The sequence below is a fragment of the Carassius gibelio genome, chromosome B16 (genome assembly GCF_023724105.1).
Source record: "Carassius gibelio isolate Cgi1373 ecotype wild population from Czech Republic chromosome B16, carGib1.2-hapl.c, whole genome shotgun sequence".
NCBI lineage: Eukaryota > Metazoa > Chordata > Actinopteri > Cypriniformes > Cyprinidae > Carassius > Carassius gibelio.
The window spans coordinates 20,058,469-20,078,527 of NC_068411.1; the positions used below are offsets into that span (position 1 = coordinate 20,058,469).

The following is a 20,059-nucleotide window of genomic DNA, read 5'->3' on the forward strand; positions in this document are numbered from 1 at the left end:
ATGTTTCATCATCGAAACGAAAGAAGTCATACAGTGACATGAGGGTGAAACGATGACAGAACTCCCGTTTTTCTATGAGCTACCTTTTAAGTTTAAGGAGATATAACCCTTCATGTCAGCCTGATTTTTAGAATATAGTGAATGACAATAAGGTGATATAGTTAATTATGGTGAATTAACTGTTATTCAAATTACTTTATCATATTGTATGTTCATATATATATATATATTCAAACAAACAAACATTTTACCTTATGTGTAAATTGTTTGAAGTACACAAGTTCCATTTAGAAATAAGTGGGATGTACTGTGTTTTGCTTAAGTTTGGTTCTTCTCTCAGCATCTCTCAACAGGCGTATGGAACAACATGAGGTTTAAAGGGTAGTCCACCTAAAACTGAAAATTCTGTCATCATTTACTCACCCTCATGTTATTCCAAAAATGTGTAACTTTTTTTTCTTTTCTCTCTCTGTGGAACACAGATATTTTGTTTCATACAATGGAAGTTTTGTTTTATTGTTTTATTAGGATCCCCATTAGCGGCCCATTTAATGGCAGCTAATCTTCCTGGGGTCCTCTTTAAAAATCTTCACAACATAAAATTACACGAAACATACACAAATTACAATCAAGAAAATTCAAACATTACAGTTACATTCAAAATATTACCAATTTAAAGAACATGACAATTTCCAGCTTTCACAAGGTCATTTGCAGCAGTTCCTGGGTTACTTTCCTCTTAAATTTATATTTGTTCTGAGACAGAAAGTCGATTCCAAATAGATATTGCTCTGTAAAATGATATGCGTTTCAGAAAATTTGTTCTATGTTTTATGTCAAAGTTAACTTTATTCACAACATCTTTTGTGTGTGTTATAAAGAAGAAAGAAGTGTAAATGTAAGCATTTAATGTGTAACAGATTTAACTTTTCATTGAAATATTCCTTAATAAATTATGGCAGAAATTTCATTTTGGGTGAATTGTTCCTTTAAAGATCTGGGCCACTAACACAAAAATTGCAGGGTTGATCCCAGAGCCCTTTACACCCTCAGGGTGTTCTAGAAATCATTACAATTAGTGCACTATTTTCCTTTGCCAAAGACATCTGCTAAATTAACATGTTAACACTTGTTGAACGCCCATTGCCAAGGAAATCCGCTCATCGAGGTGCTTCTACATTGTTTAATAGCAATGTTTTAATTCAGTTTTTTTTATTGTTTTCATGTACACTTTTACAGATCATTGGTGCATTTTCATTTTTTATTTTTTTGTCGCATGTTCCTTAATGAACATGTTCTATTGATGTGAAAAGCCCCATTTAACAACAAATTGCACCACAGCATTATGTACGATGTGCATGTTAAAATAGTAAAAAAAATAAAAATAAAAAATGCTAAACAATAAAATACAAATACTGTATATTTTTATTTATTTATTTTAATGCACATTTTCAGGGAAACATTGAATTATAATTATATGTTTCTGTATTTTACAATGTCTTCAATCCCTTTAGAAAAAAAAATGCTATGACTTTTGGTAGCCAGTTATAAATATGAATTATTAAGTACAAGCTTACACAACTGCAAGATGCATTTGAGCAATAAACCGTGCTGAGTGTCTCTACATGAGAAAACACTCCCTGCCACAAGCCTCGGCCAAAAAACACAAGGCATAGCAAATGACAGACAGACAAAAAACAAAACAAAAACCACAATGGCCTTAAACTATCTTTGCAACACCAGTTACAGAGTAAAAAAAATATTTAGAAGCATAACATGTAACAGTTGTTTACAGTTGTTACTTTGTGTAATCTACATTGAATGACCCTGTGTCACTTACACTGCCAGAAGTATTTAAGAGTGTTTATCTAGATACTGCTATATGTGTGTCAAGAAAGGTAAACATTTGGCATCGAAGCACAGTGGAAAAGTTAGAAAAGCTCTTTGACAAAAATGACACAACATTGGTTTGGCACTATACGTTCCTTCATTTAGTACAGTGTAGCACATTAAGGCAGTGGTTTTCAAACTGTTCCTGCAAGCAACCCCCAACACTGTACATTCAACTCATCAACTCATTAGACTGCAAGACCTGAAATGGGTGTGTCAGATATAGGGAGACATACTTAATGTGAAGTGCTAGGGGTGCTTGCAGGACCGGTTTGAAAAACCACTGCATTAGGCCAAAAAACAGAGGTACGAGTACACAGAGAGGATGACAGTGCTGTGGCATTCGGCATGCATGCAAACAGAAGGTTAGCACACGCTGGCATATATAGCTAATGCACTAATGTGTAAAGCAACACTGCAGTCAGTCCCTGGGCTATTTACATGGCTTTCATTTATGACACTTAGGTTTGCCCAAACATCAACACAGTTATTCAAACAGAGGTAAAACAAAATATAACAAAAAAAAAAAAAAACATTTCCTTTCAGTTTAGGATTGGCATATCATTTCAACAGCAGAGCAAGAAACAGAGCGACACAAGACATAACTACAGAACTAAATACAAAAACAAAGTCACAACATCCAAATCTGAAAACACAGTGCACTTCTGGTTAATTAGTGATCAATTCATTCAAAACACCATTGTCCTGCTCCCAAAATATAGTGAGGAAAGATCAAGGTTAAAGACAAGACAGGCATTTGAAGTCAGAACAGAAATAGTAGTGGGGTGTGTGTTAGGGGGGCAGATGATGATTAGAAGTGTGCTATAATGTTCTTCTATGAGCATTTTTTATCGGTTCCTTTTTTGTAATGTGTATAAAATAACCACCCAAAAGTTTAATTGGCTGAAGTCATGATCAGATGAAATGTTATGAAGTAAAATGCTGACAGATTTACACTCATAGCACCTTAGTGCAGGATGACTGTTTAGATCCATCAGGAATACTTCAGATTCCCATAGGCAGCAATGGTGAAGAACAGCATATACAGAGCATTACAATAAAAACAACAGCATAATTAAGCCTCTGTACACTTCAATTACAAGATGCAACTCCATGTTACATGTACTGAAGCTTATTGACCGCAAAATGTAAAAATGTATTTTATGAGCATGAAAAGTACAGGCATCAAGGATGCAAGAGTGTTTTATGTCTGTTTGTTAAACACAGTGATGTGCTGAGATAAAATGTAAAATCTGGTTATTATGAATTCTGGTTATTCTTCTTGTCCATCCACTGAGCAAAAGCAGTCGAATCTATGTCAGTTTTGTATGTTTATTTTTTTTGTTTCACATTTGTATTTGTGTTTGGTGAGTGATTTCAAACTTGCCAAACAGGCGCAAACTGTATATCAGCTGTATGTACTCCCGATATCGTGCTGAAATAACATTCTATGTCAATGGAATGACAAAGCCAGCAGATTCTGCAGGTTCTGCTCAGTTTCCAAGTTGTGCTTAGGATGTGACCCGTAAAGCTTAAAAGGGACTCATCCTTGTTTTAAGGCTTCAGAATTGTCCTAATGGCACACAATGGATAAGTTGAAGGAATCATAACAGTATAGTCATGTTTCAGGATGTACTCGCACATCTAAAACATCGGTAGCAATTCTGCATACCAACGAAAGAGTTACACTTTAAAATAAGGTTCAATTTGGTTAAATCATTAGGTAACATGAACTAAAAATGAACAGCCATAAATGAATAAAATTGTAATTTCTGCTTCACTAATGCATTTTAGCATTTTACCTTTTTCACCTTTATATAGTGGGCAGTCTGTCTAGTTAATGTATTATGAACAAACATGAATTGACAATGAATAATAGCTTATAAAATGTTAAATAATAGTAAATTAACCCTGGTTGCAAAATGCTGTAAAAATTATTCATAGTTAGTTCATGATACCCTATTCTCAACTGATGTAACTGAACCTTTCTGAAAAGTGGTGTTACTAAGAAAACTAACCAAGAACTGATCTGGATACCATGTCTGAGTGTAGTTAGCAAAGCAGTCCTCTGAAACATCTGAATGATGGCACTAACATTTTGCAAGCAATGTTTTATGCAGTACAAATTTCATGTATTAGATATTGAATATACAGTATATAAGTCTAAATGCTTTCAGGCTGATGACATAAAATAGTTTACACTTACATAAGTTAATGTTTTACATAACACTGACGTTTGGTATGCTAAAGCATTTTAATAAATGAGAAGATTTCAGGCATTTTCTCGGCCTTTTAAAGAAAATAATACTTTTGTGATTGCTCTGAATAAGAAACAAGAAACACAGTTTATACAGAGATCAGCTGCTCCCCTGCAGTTTAGTCGGACCGGCCTAGGTACTCATGCTCTGCTGACCTTAATATTAAACTTGTTTCCTTTTGTGCCCCCATGATTCATTGGATCTACAGGAGCCAGTGTGCCGTGGCAGCCAGCAGCAGAGCCGACCCCAGGGTGGAGGCAAGCGAGGTGCAGAGGGGCCCACCGTTGAACACCAGCTTGTAGGACACCACCTCCTGCTGCAGGCCGCTCTCCTCCACCATGCATCGGAACACGCCCTCCTTCAGAGGCAGGTCAGGGGTGGGCGCCAGCACACAGGAGGAGCCAGAGATGGTGCAAGGATATTGCTTGATGCAGTTGTCTTTCTCCCAGCGGTAAGTGGCATGATAGGAGCGCACAGGGCATGGTAGCAGGACGGGTCCATCTTTATCCACTAAAACCTGTTTGGGGATGGTGCTACGTGCCTTAGGAGCTGTGGCCCAGGATGACAGGAAATATCTTAGTGTGATTAAGTCATTTTGAATAAAAATACTTTCATTTTATATATACACTACTGTTCAGAAGTTTGGGATTAGTAAGATTTTTTGGAAGTCTCTTATGCTCACTTAGACTGAATTTATTTGACTAAAATAAAGTAAAAACTGTTATATTCTGAAAATTATTTTTACTTTTTAAAATAACAATGTCCTATATTAACATATTTAAATTGTAATTCCTGTGATGGCAAAGCTGAATTTTCAGAAGCTATTATTTCAGTCTTTAGTGGCATTTGATCTAATATGCGAATTTAATGCTCAAGAAACTTTATTATTATTATTATTATCATTATTATTGCTTTAAGTTGGCTTGAAAGCCGACTTACAGAAATATGATTTAAACTACTTAAGTTGGCCTTGAAAAAGCCAACTTACTGATCTACTATTTAAGCTTATTAATAAGTTGACTTTAAAAAGCCAACTTACTGAAATCCTATTTAAACTTCTTCTTCTTTTTCTTTTTCTTCCTCTTCTTCTTTTTCTTCCTTTTCCTCTTCTTCTTCTTCTTACTCTTCCTCCTCTTCTGCTTCTTCTTAGACCAAATTTGAAAGTACTAAACTTAGACTTTTAAAGCTGCAACCCCCAAACTATATCTCTATGTATCTTTTCTAACTGATCCAGTTTATGGTTTTTCTAAACCAGACTAACAAAACCGCCTAAAATCCCATAGACAAAATGCTAATAACTTGTTTATCATGTTTACAACATGCTTGTAACATACTAATCATGCTAACAAAATGTTAACACCATGGTAGTAATGTGCAAATCATGATAGAAACATGTTAGCAGCTTGATAAACATGCTAGAAACATGGTAACATCTTGCTAGTAAAACATTAATAATGCTAGAATCATGCTACCAACATACTATTAACTTGATAATCATGCTATAAACATTCTAACAAAATGCTAATAACTTGCTAACCACGCCAACAAGATGCTAGTAACTTGGTAATCATGCTAGAAACATGCTAGCAGCTTGTTAAACATGATATAAACATGCTAGCATAATGCTAGATACATGTTAATCATGATAAAATCATGCTAGTAACATGCTAATCATGCTAGAATCATGTAACTTGTTAATCAAACAAAATGCTAATAACTTGATAATAATGCTAATAACATGCGGATCATGCTTATGATAATCATGCTAATCATGCTAACAACATGCTAGTAAAATGTTAATTATGCTAACAACATGCTTATAACATGCTAATCATGTTAAAAACATGTTAACAACATGCCAGTAACTTGTTTATCATGCTTACAACATGCTAGTAACATTCTAATCATGCTAACAACATGCTAGTAACACCCTAGCAACCACCCTGAGTACCCTAGCAACTGCATAGAAATCTATCTATCTATCTCTGACTGACTGTATTGCCATTAATACAGTCAAACTTTAAGCTTTTAAAACTTTAAACTATTTCAGATTGAAACCATCAAACTAAAAACTTTTTTAAACTTCTTTTGATACATTTGTGTTATTTGACATTTAATTATTGCTGGGTTGCATCATATTCTGAGTTCACATTTAACTGTTTTAATTCATTTTGAGGAATACTAAATCTCTTTTTTTTTTCGAGAGTGGGATGAATTTATGCACATTCTTGTTCACACAGCACACTTCTCCCAATATGGAGAAAGGATACTTGTCAGTCAATAAATGGTAAAACATTTTTTTTTTTTTTTAAGTAGCTGTAAATTAAAAAGTAATGCGTTACTTTACTAGTTACCTGAAAAAAAAGTTATCTGATTACATAACTCACGTTACTTGTAATGCATTGCCCTCAATACTGTCAAGCAACATGAAAATACAAACTATATAATATAAAATAAATCCATAAATTGGATTCAGTGGGAATTTGGGAAGAAAAAGAATTTGAAACTGTTTTAGTACTAAAACTTGTTCAGGCATACAGACTTAAAACTGCATGTTTAGAAGTCTTTTTGAACAACCTACCTGTAGCATAGCCACAGACCGAGGCATTGGAGTGGTCAAGGTTCTGAACAAGGGTTCTGATTTCAAACAGGGAAAATTGAAAAATAGTTTACCTTTGCAGGAAAAACAGTATTGTATTATTGTAATATTGTGTTGGGATATTTGTGAGTAAATATGTACCCAGTGGTAATGTTGTAGTTTGGATGGATTGCAGTACATTTCTTCTTGGACTCATCCCACGCACAATATGGATCCCGTGAAAGGATGCATTCCTGACAGCTGGCTCCGTAACGACCACAGTCAGCCAGGGGGATGCGCTGCACCTCAAGCTCTGTGCCAATATAGAGATGGCCCTGGCACAAAGTAGAATACAGAGGTGAAAGGTGCCATTTGGCTCCTATCAAATATCTATGTGTACAGACTTTAAATGACTCTCTGACTGTGAAGTAAAAATAGTGATTGAAAGCTAAATATATAACAGTGGAATAATATGTTCTACCACTGCCGGCTAAAAATGGCCTGTTTTAAAGGCAATTAGTTTATTTAAAATGTGGGCCTCTACCTTTTTAGAGTCAATGGCCATGTTGATAACAGGACTATCATCGTGGAATAAAGAGTACTGTGCTATGATAAAGGCTCCTTCTATGGCATGCAGCACCTTCAGGACTTTTCCCTTCTCTGTGAAGGAGACACCAGAAAAATTGCATTGGAAGACACACACACACACACACACACACACACACACACACAAATAACAGAATGAGATTAAAATAAATGGGATGCAAGATATTGATGCCATATACAGTATACTATATATCCATAAAAAATATTAAAATGAATATCCATTTTCTATAAATTCATATATTATAATGCCTAAATTCCTTTTTAGCATTTAAAACTGATGATTTTAATTTGTTATGTTGTATTTTTTATCTATTTAGGCAAAATAGAATAGAATATTAAAATCAGCTATTTGTCTGTCAATCAAAATACCGATACTGGTGTAGCTTGCAAAAATACAAAATTTTACTGATATTTTAAAGCAATTCTCTGCAATTCACAGTACCTGTGGCCAGATAAATGATGCTGTAGTGTTCATCATTGACAGCTAAGACTGTGTCTGCCACAATATGTGTGAAGTGATCTTGAACTGGGAGGTCTAGAGGAGCTTCGTCGACCGGGATGATCACGTCCTCAATCTCAGGGTGATCCTTGATCACAGTCAGGATCTTTTGGTTATGAGCCTGAGTATTATTCCTAAAGGCACACTGGACAAAGGTGAACCATAAAAATAAAAAATTAGGCTGTGCCTTTGTTTTGTAGATAGAGAATTTAATAAATGTTCAGAATGTAATCATACTGTTTGTATAACAACATGACTGTCTGTTGGCACATAATTTTGCCTTTGAGTGGTTAATGTTTCAGTGTTGTACCGTTCCAGGACGGGGAGTTGACAAAGGTGAGTTGTAGCCCTTCAGTTTGGATGTAGAAAAGGCTCGATCAATGTCTTCAATGGAGTAGGCACACACTACGGTGGTGTTCCTGTAGAAAGACATAAATGTGGAAATGGATCTTAAAGGAATAATTCAAGACAATTTTTGCAAGTTGCTCTGAATTACGAACTTATATTTTGAGCAGAAGTGAATGATGGATTTGTTTTTAACAGGATTCTCTGGTGAGCAAGTGATGATCATTTTGGATGGCCTGGGGGTGAGTAAATGTTCAGCTAATTTTCATTCCTGTTTGAATTATTGCTATAATCAGTTACATATTAATGCAATGAGTCAAGTAGAGCAGCATTGCACATTCTGGTTTATACAGATAAAATGATAATTATTTTGTATGTTTTGACCAATAACTTTACTATACTTAAAAATAAATTAATTAATTAAATTAAACCACAAATATAAATTTGGTTGTTTCGAATGAAACAAGTGTATTTAGGATCCCTAGAGGATAATGAACAGTATGAAAAAATTGATATTATTTAGAGATCTGCTAAAGATAACATTTACCAGCGTTAATAAAGGGATAGTTGACCCAAAAAAGGCTTATTACCTAGGTGAAGCAAAATTTGCTGAAATATAGGCGCACAGTAAGAGCTCCTGCATGGTAGTCCATCAGATGCCTGTCAAAGTTGAGTCCGTTACTAACGAGAAAACGACTTTCGTTATGTCGAGATAACGAGAAAATTAAGTCGTTATAACGAGAAAACAAGAAGGAAAAAAATTATAATGCATGGCCGCTTAGAACTTCCGTAGTGTGCACTAAACATGCATAAAATTTAATGATTGATATGGTACCAATATTTGTATATACTGTACCTTAAGCTTGAAGTGAGCACAACTGACATTGTTTTTATCATTGTTTTGAGTAAAAATCTATAGGGATGTATTTTTCGTGTATATTGTAGTCTTGCTGAAGGCTTTATTTCAGCAGTCTGATGTCAAATGTCTTCCTAGTCACTTTTTGACTTCCCATCTGCTTACCAAGCATTAGAGAAGATGCCGTATATCAACCCAGTGCGTAGATGAGAGGACAGAACGAAAGCCTGTTTGAAGTTGTTGTACTGTACAGGAGTTCCAGCTTTCCCACACATCACCCGTGCCTTTAGGAACGTAGTCCAGGAGTTCGGCAGCATGTTCTGAAGCCCTCCCTCATCAACCTGAGCCACAGATGCAAAGGTTATCAGAAAACCTAAAGTCCTCACAGCAGTGTATATGAAGCTAGAATGCATAAAAGATTGTTACCATGCAGACTCGCCCTATGCGAGCCCTGTATGGCTCTTCATCTAGACTGGCTGTACCGTTGACCTCACTGAAGAAGAAATAGATCTCATCTTTGAGTTTTTCTGTGTGTGGTATCACAGCGGCTCCTGCAAACTGGGGATCTGAGGGAGATGGTGAGAGCAAATTGATTATATTCAAAGACTCAATCTTGCATTAGCATTATTTTTTAATGTTTAAAATGTCTGCTATCTCATGTTAATATGCAGAGATTTAATTTGTCATTTGTGAGTTGAGTTCACCAAAACTGTAAACAGTGGTGCTGCTATCAATATTGGTGTGAATCCAGAATTTTTTTCCAGAACTTTACTGTATTAGATTAAATAGTAAGCTGACATGGCACATGTGAATCCATTAGTTCAGTCCTTCATGAAAATCTTTAGATAACAACTGTCAACTCACTCTGTAACCATTTATTCTCTGTCTTCAGCTGCTTTTTGGAGCCATATGTGCGACGGATAGAGCCAGTCTGTCCTGCAACCGCTGACAGAGCAGAGTATAGATTCCCATCTAAATGAGGAGAGAGAGATAAGTATATCCATCAGCCAAACCTCTGTGACTACAGTTCTGTCATATCAAAGATTCCCTTAAACTTTGATTCAAATTTAGCAATTTTTGCAGTACTTTGATTCTCAAACTAAAAAAGAGGCCTGTGAATGCACACACAAAGCAATTTCATGGCTGCGTTGCTTCTACTTGCTTCTGACTGACAGTCAGATACATTGTTATGACATGCTACTTCTTTCAGAATCAGTGTTAACCTTTCAGCTCTGCTAACCTCACATGACATTTAAAATACTCAATTTTGTACCTGACATTTAGAACTTTAAAAAGGAGGGCGAGAGCTCTCTGTCATATACTACAAGGATAGTTGTTCTTTTTGTTATTTCACCCACTAAACTGTATTTTCAGTGGAGAACTGACAAGTTTTAATGCGTCTATAATGCATTGTTTATAAAAAATGGATCTCAGTTCTCTGAGGTATGTCATTTATGTCAGGCCAGAGAATAAATTCATTAAGTTACATTATAGTCTGATGTACTTAAATACCTATCAAATTTAAAGAACTAAATAAAAAATTGAAGAAACAACATTCTCTCTCGTTTTTCTTGCATTATATCCTTTCTTTTCCCTTTCTCCATTCCCCTCCTCTTTCTACCTGCTGACAGACTGATGGAGCGCTGAGAAGGGTAAGGTGCCAAGATGTTAGATGCTGCTGTTTCCTCCGGCATGTCCGTCAATACACTGTCATTTACCTGGGTGAGAGAGATGATGTGATTATTCACTGCTTCTTAGACTTTTCATTAAAAAAAACAGCATAGGCACTGCATCACTTGGAGAAACCAGGCCACTTTTGAGCAGAAAAGATGCTGAAAACTTTTTTCCATAATCTTATTCATACACTAAACGAGCGTCCCACATTCCAGGATGTTAAACTCTCATTTTATTGCATTGCTTTCCATTCTGTCTGGTTTTCATCCTAAGGAAACTGTTAAAATGGTTGGGTTATAAATCACACCCACGGCAGAGACACACTGAGGTTATGAAAATGTGCGCAAAAATACAGAAGCAGTTAAATAAATAAATAAATAAATAGCCTGAACTCTGCCAAAGCAGCTGAGCTTGCAGGGAAAACAAGTCACATTTCCCTTTGTTCCTTCCTGTAAATCACATAAAATGCTAAAGCGATTGAAATAGCAATTGAACCAACTTACATTCGATAAGTGTCTTCACAACAATTTGTGATATTAAGGGATTGTGAAATGTCTGCATTGAAAAGTTGTGGTGTGCATGTTTTTTTAAATTTATTTACATTTTCCAATTACAGAATGGTTAGGCCTTCCCGTGTCTCAAACTGTAGATCATTGCACTGACAACACCAAAGTCAAGGGTTTGATTCTCAAGGAAAGCAAGAATTTATTAAATGTGTCCTCTGAATGCAGTCTAAGTTGCTTTGCCAAATGCATACATGCAAATATAGACACTAACAAAGAAAGACACATCTTACTCTTAAACACTTTTGTGGTTTGCTTACAGATTGAGTTTAAATTGCTTCAGGACTGAGATAGTTGCATATATAATGACAGGTAAGGCGTCTTACCAGGAGCCAACATTTAGGAGCACCTGCTCTTGTCCCACACACCACGAACGAATCACCCACTCTCTCAATTACCATGATGAAATTTGCACACTCTTGCTACAAATGAAAGAAAGAACACAGTATGTGTCAATGCAAAACATATGGACATCATATATTATAAATAAAATAAATAGATATAGTTGCTAAATACAGCATGTCATCCAGTATGGACATTTTTACTTTTGTTTATACTAAACTGGATTTTGTGGACATAATCAAGTTTGTTTTTCAGAAGGATCAACTTAACAGCTCCTAACCACCATCTTTATTTAGATATTTAAAGAAGTCCATCACTCATCAGTTGGCTGGCTGTGCTATAACCCTTAAAAATAGCCTCATTGAGTCAACTCTGAGTGATGACCTGCTCATCATGGGTGACTATTTCTGTATATGTTGAACCAGGGCAGTGAATCCAGCCAGGCTCCAGCTTGCATAATGAGGAGCGTGTGGGAAACGTTCACAAATGTCCAGCTAAACCTGATGAGTGTAATTCACTCAGAGGGTTTATGAGAAACGGACAGCTGGGCAGTAGTCATTTCTTGTGGTTAGATTTGTGAGCACACTGAATCACTAGGCTTATATGAGTTGAGATAATCCTATTGTCACAAGCAACTTGAGGTCTGAATTGACTGAATATTGTAAGATTGAGAATATTGTTTCTCTTACCTTCCATGCTGGTGATTTAGAGACACACATCTCTTTTGCATTCTCATCCATTACCGCATGGATCTGTGAGCACATCAAAAACATACTAATTATGCTGCCTTGCATGCATAATGTAGCGATGAATTGGTCTCATCATGTTAATGCTATATTCTATAATTACAGTGAGAAACAAGTCATAAAGTGTTATGGTGACCATAAAATGATAATAACCCATAACTATCCCTCCTTGGCAAGAAATGCTTGCTTTTGTACAACCAACAAGTAGTCGTTTCAGAGAGCCTCCATTATAAAGCAATGTTCTGCTCCATAAATAATAGCATATTTTTGCTACTTACTGAGTACCAGCTATCTAGGTCAGGATTTAGAGCAGTGATATATCTACTTTGGGTCCAGGTTATTGTGTCAGCCCCCTACCTGCGTGTCATGCACTCCTTTATCACTGAAGGTGAGCTTATAGATGACCCCTTGGCCCCCAACATACAGGACATCAGTTTCCTGTTGGTGGTAAACCATTGTGTAGTTTTCAGGTTTCATGAAGCGAAACCGAGGTGACTCTATAGAGAAATTGATAGAAATGCAGTGTATAAAACATTTTCTGGCGGTCATTAAATGTATATTTATGTGTGACTACAAAAATAGTGGTTCTGAACAGGAGGGTTGCAATTCAAAAACGGGTCACAGGGAAGAACTATGCAAAATGCAAATAATAAAATACAACTAGGCATAAAAATATCTATAGTTAGGATAGCAAAATAAATAAGCTTATTACATGAGATCATTTAAATGCATTAAATGTTTCATGTGTCTTTTATTGTTGAGATAAAAGGCTCTGCATCCAAACTTTAATCTAATATTAACAGAATATTTGAAACAGTGTTGCAATCCAATGTATACATTAAAGAAATTGTTCACCCAAAGATTTATTCACCCACAGGCCATCAAAAATGTAGAAGAGTTGGATACTTCATCAGAACAGATTTGGAAAAATTTAGCATTACACCACTTGATTGGTTTTTTGATGTGTGAATATTTCAGACTAATTCAGATAAGACAAAAGCTATATTATGATTTATGAACACATATTTTAGATGGAAGCATTTATTTTTTTAAAAGTTAAAAATCTCTTCAAGATGGATTAAAATATGCAGGTTTTTACTTCATAGAATGTTCATTTATGTTGTGTGCATCACTTGTGGGATATTGTGATGTAGATGAAAAACGCATCTACATCTTGGGTGAACTATTCCTTTAACAAGAATATCAGTTTTCCTTTTTAGACTGTTCTATGTAAACCATTTTATGCACTTACTAAATGTATGTTAAATATTATGCTATATTATTTATTGGGTTTGAGCTGATTTTCACTGTAAAATGGGTTTTGGAGCAAAATCGGTTGAGATATAAATGATCTAAATGATTAATTCAAATGCCTAAGGCACTTTGGGTGGGTGTTTTTCATCTGACCTAAATGAAGAAAATGGTCAAATGTGGTTGTCAGGGGCAACAGTTATGTAAAACTACAAATTATTTACACTACATTCTATAAAGGCGGGGATTTATGATTATTTCATAAAACTAACATATTGCAACAGGTGTTTGTCTCGGTTTGCGCTGGTAGATATCTCATCTTAATAACTCGCCATTCGAAGCGGGGGCTGGCGAGGTCGAAAAAGCCTGCAGACCAGTCTCATCCGGTTTCTAGCTATTTGCATACGGTGTCGTCTTGCATAGCACAGTAGGCTACTTTAGTTTATGAGATTATTTGTCTCGCCATCGCATCCTTCGTGATTTCAGGGAATACGTGCGCTGAATTGAGGATTCGGGAAAGTGTTGTTGTCCATGGTGCTGAAGTGGGCTGTCCAGACCTTTCGAGCTCACTGGAGACTCGTATTGGTCTTTCTCGTTGCTTTCTCATATCTGTAATTGTGAGTGGTTGTAGTGTCACGTAACACTGAGGGCGATGACCGTGAGATACGTTGTTGTTTTCAAATAAACACTTGTGAATCATATGACCCATATTGTCTGCATCGACATAGAAGACTGTGAACGTGCTTGGAATAGTGGTAGGTTTCGTGGAATTTTCCATGGGCTGTTCTCTTCTGCGAGTGTGTTTTTCCTTGCATCGCATCTTGTGCCCTGAGTCTTGGAAATGCATCAGTTGCTGCAGTGCCATCATTCCCGTTAGCTCGCGCACCTGCATTGCAGCTCTGTAGATTGCGTCCTATGAATTTCTTAAATCAAACCCACTTGCAGCTTTTTATACAAGAAAACTGCGTTGAAAATCAGCAACGTTATTCAGTGGATTTACAAGTGTAGTTAGAAAGCGAATTGTCATTTCAGGAAATTACTTATTCTGTTACTTATTCGGGAGCTTGTTCACTCGTCCCAAGCAGACTACTCGCTCTTTAACAACATTATACTAACATGTCTTAAAAGATATGTTACTATGGATACACAGTCAAAAATCCTTCCAGCATCCTTCCATGAACCTTCGTTTAGTTACGTTCAGTTAAAATGTTGGCGCCATCTCTATCTGCTTAATTTATAACCAGTGTCAGTACTTATGGGTTGCGTTTATTGTATTTTTATCATTGCTGTCTAATGTAAGCTTATGAACTCTTAATCATGACAATACCACATATGCGTCATAAAGTGTAGTCATGACGTGCATATGAGTCTCAATCGGTTTTTGTTTTCAAAACAGCAATGTAAAGCAATCAGTGCCCCATCTTGGCCTGGTTGCATTTACTAACAATGTGATCTGACGTCTGTTCCTTATATCCTAAGAGAATTGGAAGTCATACGCAGTAGTTTTATTTTTCCCGAGGGGGAAATAAGATAAAAAAATTCTGCTTTAGTAAGGATAAACATTAGAGACTGAGAACCAGAAAATTCCATAACTCTAAACAGAATCCATATGCACCGAAGAAAAATTAAGTCTTACCCATAACGGTAAATTTCAGTCGAGGTGATTTTTCGGCCAAAACCACTGAGAAAAGAGTGGCCAGTATGAGCAGATTCATGTTGTTCCGCGATGCTTTAATTGGAGTGACGCCGCGTTAATAAAAGTCTCGTTTTAGATTAAGACTGGTGTTGTTTTGCAGGAGTGCGCGTACAATAAGCGGGCGCTGCCTGTCCCTCACCAGACCTCTATGAGAATCTGAGGGCTAATTGCCTTCACGTCACACCTTCTGAAAGAGAGAGAATGGAGCGAGCAGACATGCGCTCACAACAGCGATCACACGGATTGACATCTTTAGATAAAGCTAAACACTTTTTCATTATTATTTTTTACATGCAATGCATTGTGAATAATGTATTTCACTGTAATACACTTCAGCTTGAAAATCTCGCAGACACTAAATATTTCTTACACTTTATCATAGTTAACGTTATCATATTTTACATGTAAGGGTGTAGCAATGACATTTAAATATTTGTAAATGTATATATTGTAATATATTGGGGGCAGGGGTTGGGGGTGAGATTACTTCCATCAATAAGCTTGGCCTCCAGGCCCCCTTAAATTTGTAATGGTATTGCACTAAACAATTATGTGTGCAAAACAAGTAACCAAAAATTTGACCAAAATACCCCGTACAATCAAACTAATCTATTACAGCTGTTGCGAAGGGAAATTAAATGAAAAGTGATCGTGGTATTCAATATAGATCTGCTCAAATTGTCAAGTTGTCGCCAGGGTTTTGTTCAGTGCGTACACACGCTGACTGAATTCCACACTCTCGTGGAGTGCAGATGTATGTACAAAGTAAGAGATTAATTTTGAAGTGTAGACATTGATTATAATGGGATTTTTTAAAAGTATTTCAATAGATAGTTCACCCAAAAATGAAAATGCTTTCATTAATTACTCACCCTAATGTCTTTCCAAACTCGTAAGACCTTTGTTCATCTTCAGAACACAAATTAAGATAAATTTGATGAAATCCAAGAGCTCTTTGACCCTCTATAGACAGCAAGGGAACTACCACGATCAAGGCACAGAAAAATAATAAGGAAATCATTAAAATAGTCCATGTGATATCTATGGTTCAACCGTAATTTTATGAAGCTACTAGAATACTTTTGTGCGTAAAGAAAACAAAAAGATTGACTTTATTTGTTATGGAAATGATCTGTTTTGGTTTAGTTTCTGTGTCTCCATTTTCCTGCCTAGTTAGTTTCTATGGTTTTTGATTAATTAGCCCCACACCTGTTTCTGTTTGTCCCTGATTACGTTCCCAGTATTTTAAAGTCTGTGTTCTCCATTATTTTTTGTCCACTATTGATGTTTGATCATTTGGATTTGTGTTTGGTTGGGCCCTTGTGGATTATTAAGAGAACTATTTTGTTGTGCGCTTTGCTTTACACACCAACACGTGTGACAGAATAGCGGACCGAAAAGTGAGTACGTTTAGCTGCGTTTTTCTTTCTTTTGTTTTCCCCCTCTCCCAGTATGGCTTTACCAGCTGTCCAGCTCCTATGCCTGGAGCAGTTGGACCGTTCGCTGGAGGATCACACGAAGAACTTTATCGATCTGACGTGTCTTACCCACTTCCCAGACCACTTATTTTTTTTATTACATGTGCCTGAGCGAGCGGTGTAAGGCATGCTTACCAGCGAACGATCCCAAAGAGGATTTTGCTGCTTTCGTGGAGTGGGTGCTGGAGAATAACGGATCACTGTTCACCGTCTGCCTCGCTGAGAAGGATATCTCCAACCCCACTCCTGAAGCAGAGACCAGCCATCCGTCATCCCACTGCATGGAATTACTGCCTGAGCCCACTGCAGACGGAGAACCTGAGCCCGCCGCAACTGAGCCGATCAGCGCTATGGAGCCTGAGGGAGTTTTGGTGGAGATTGAGGGCTTGGAGGGAAGCCAAACTCCTGCCACTGAGGGTGAGCTGCAACTGGTCACTGGACTATACAATGAGGAACTTATAGATGTTTTCCAGATGGATTTAATAGATTGGTTTTGGGAGGCATTACCCAATTCTCCTGTGTCTCCACTGGTTCCGCCCATCCCTGAATCTCCTGTGTCTCCATTGGTTCCACCCACCCCAAGTCCTTCTGTGTTCCCTCCCAGCCTCCCTCTCCCACCTCCTCTCAAACCACCCAGTTCCTCAACCGCATCTCCGCTGGTGCCTGTTGACATGTAATGATACACAAAATCCAGTTGCAAGTGTAATACAGTTTTTTTGCAACAACGCAAACAAGCAAGATATGTGAACAGTGAGCAGGTGAGCTGAAAGCAAACAAAACTCTGAGGACGGGAGAGAAAGACTAGCATCGACAAGCTCAGACAACGATCTGACAACATGCAGTACCAAATACAAGACAGATAAAGACAGGACAGAACAGAACAAGCATCAGGTGCAGCCACACTGATTGGCCCGTCAGCCCCACAGTTGCCGGAGCAACACTGAACGAGCAATCAGACAGATATTCAGAAACAGACATGCAGAAAGAACACACGGAACCATGAACCATGACCGTACCCCTCCTCCTAGGAGCACCTCCTGGCACTTCCAGAGGAACCTACCTGGCGATTGTAATCATCGATAAGCGAAATTATCTAATATGTCCCTAGCAGGAATTCACCTCCTCTCCTCCAGAACGTAACCCTCCCAGTCCACCAGGTACTGAAATTCCCATCCCCTCCGCCTCAAGTCCAGAATATGGTTTATCGAATAAGTGAGTTCCCCATCTACTGTACGAGTCGCTGGGGTGGAGGAACTGGGACAGGCGTATTAATGGTAGGACAAAAAAAATAGGCTTTAATTTGGAGACATGGAAGAAGGGATGAATTGTTCTATATGCAGGAGGAAGTTTTAGGTGGACTGCAACCGGATTAATAATCTTGGTGACAGTAGACAGGTGGCTTTGACCGGTGGCGATCTGTCTAGGCCTTGGTGTGCGACCCCACAAGGAGGATGGCTTCTCTAGCCCTCTTTCAGATGCAGTGGCACCTCTAGACAAAGGCGAGAGCAGAGGGGACCGTGACTTCGGATTCCCATACTCTGAAAGATAGGTGGCTGGTAACCTATGCTACACTCAAATGGAGATGGGCCCGTGGATTACACTGGTAAATAATTGTGTGCGTACTCCACCCATGAGAGTTGCTGACTCCAAGAGGATGGGTTTTGGTTGGCTGACCATCACTCTGGGGATGAAACCCAGAAGAAAGACTAACTGTCGCCCCTAACAAATGACAAAATTCCTTCAGAAATTTGGAAACAAACTGAGGCCCCCTGTCAGAGACCATGTCCACTGGGAGTCCATGAATACGAAAGATGTTGAAAGACGTGATCAATGAAAGCAACCGCTGTTTCTCTGGCTGAGGGTAATTTGGGCAGAGTAACAAAATTAGTTGCCTTCAAGAAACGGTCCACCACAGTCAAAACTGGTTACCCTGCGACGGCGGGAGTCCCGAAACAAATTCTAGCAAAATGTGAGACCAGGGTCTCGAAGGAACCAACAGCGGCTGAAGGAGTCCAGCAGGGGGTCAATTGGAAACCTTAGAAGTGGCACATACAGAGCAAGCCCAAAAAAATGTTGTCCTGGGCCATAGAGCGCCACCAGAACTGCTGTTTGACAAGAAATACTGTACGATTTACCCCTGGATGACAAGCTACTTTGGAACAATGGCCCAAATCGATGACCTCGGACCGTAATTCTTCTGGAACAAATAAACTACTTGCTGGGCATCCAGGCGGAGGCATTACCCCTTCTAAGGCCCTATGGACCTTCGACTCGCTCTCCCAAGTCATACCCAATACCAAAATGCTATGTGGCACTATGGACTCGGGAGACAACGGGCATTTAGATCTGTCAAAAATGTGGAACAAAGCATCAGGTTTAATGTTCTTAGAACCTGGACGATAAGAATTTGAAAACAACCAAAAAATAAGCCCCACCTAGCCTGCCTAGAATTTAACCTTTTAGCAGAACTGATGTATTCAAGGTTCTCATGGTCGGTCCAGACTATAAAAAGGTCCCTCCGAACCCTTCAACCAATGACGCCATTCTTCCAAAGTGAGCTTAACTGCCAACAACTCTCAATTACCAATGTCATAATTACATTTGGCAGGAGACAAACAAAGAGAATAATATGCACAAGGGTGAACCTTACCATCTGCGGAAGAGCGCTGTGAAAGAACCGCACCAGCCCCCATCTCTGATGTGTGGACCTCCACCACGAACTGACAGGAGGGACCAGGGGCCAACAGAATGGGAGCTGAAACAAAGCAACTCTTTAGTTTGCAGAACGTGGCTTCTGCCATGCTAGACCACCTTGAACGTTGTCTTGGTGGAGGTTAAGGCAGTCAAAGGGTAGATAGCTGGCTGTAATTGTGAGAAAAAAAAATGGCAGAGCCTTGCGGGAATCCAGAGTTGGCCAATCTACCACAGCCTGAACCATGTCAGGATCCATGCGTACTCCCTCAGATGATACAATGTACCATAGAAAAGAAACAGATGATGAAAAACAGGTGCATGAAAAACGCATTGCTCCGCCTTGACAAAAAGCCCATTCTCTAGAAGCCTCTGAAGCACTACCCTGACTTTCTGAACATGTTCCTGGGGAGAATGAGAAAATATCAAAATGTCATCCAGGTACACATATATGAACTGACCGACCATGTCTCTCAGCATGTCATTGACTAGTGCCTGGAAGAGATAGCCCAAACGGCATAACAAGCTACTCAAAATGACCCCTGAAGGTATTAAAAGTGGTCTTCCATTCATCCCCCTCCCTTAT

General features: G+C 38.1%; 1 protein-coding gene across 1 annotated transcript; it reads right to left on the bottom strand.

Annotated features, from left to right (window-relative positions):
• Nucleotides 1-1,407: 1,407 nt before the first annotated feature.
• Nucleotides 1,408-15,466, bottom strand: LOC127974956 (semaphorin-7A-like). The gene is made up of 14 exons (XM_052578588.1): nt 15,245-15,466; nt 12,715-12,854; nt 12,301-12,363; nt 11,596-11,691; nt 10,654-10,750; nt 9,897-10,004; nt 9,459-9,598; nt 9,198-9,373; nt 8,142-8,250; nt 7,775-7,976; nt 7,271-7,386; nt 6,889-7,061; nt 6,730-6,785; nt 1,408-4,697 (listed from the first exon to the last, which is right to left on the bottom strand). The coding sequence occupies exons 1-14, from the start codon at nt 15,321-15,323 to the stop codon at nt 4,351-4,353; spliced, it is 1,902 nt and encodes a 633-aa protein (XP_052434548.1). The 5' UTR covers nt 15,324-15,466; the 3' UTR covers nt 1,408-4,350.
• Between the last annotated feature and the right edge of the window lie 4,593 nt (nt 15,467-20,059).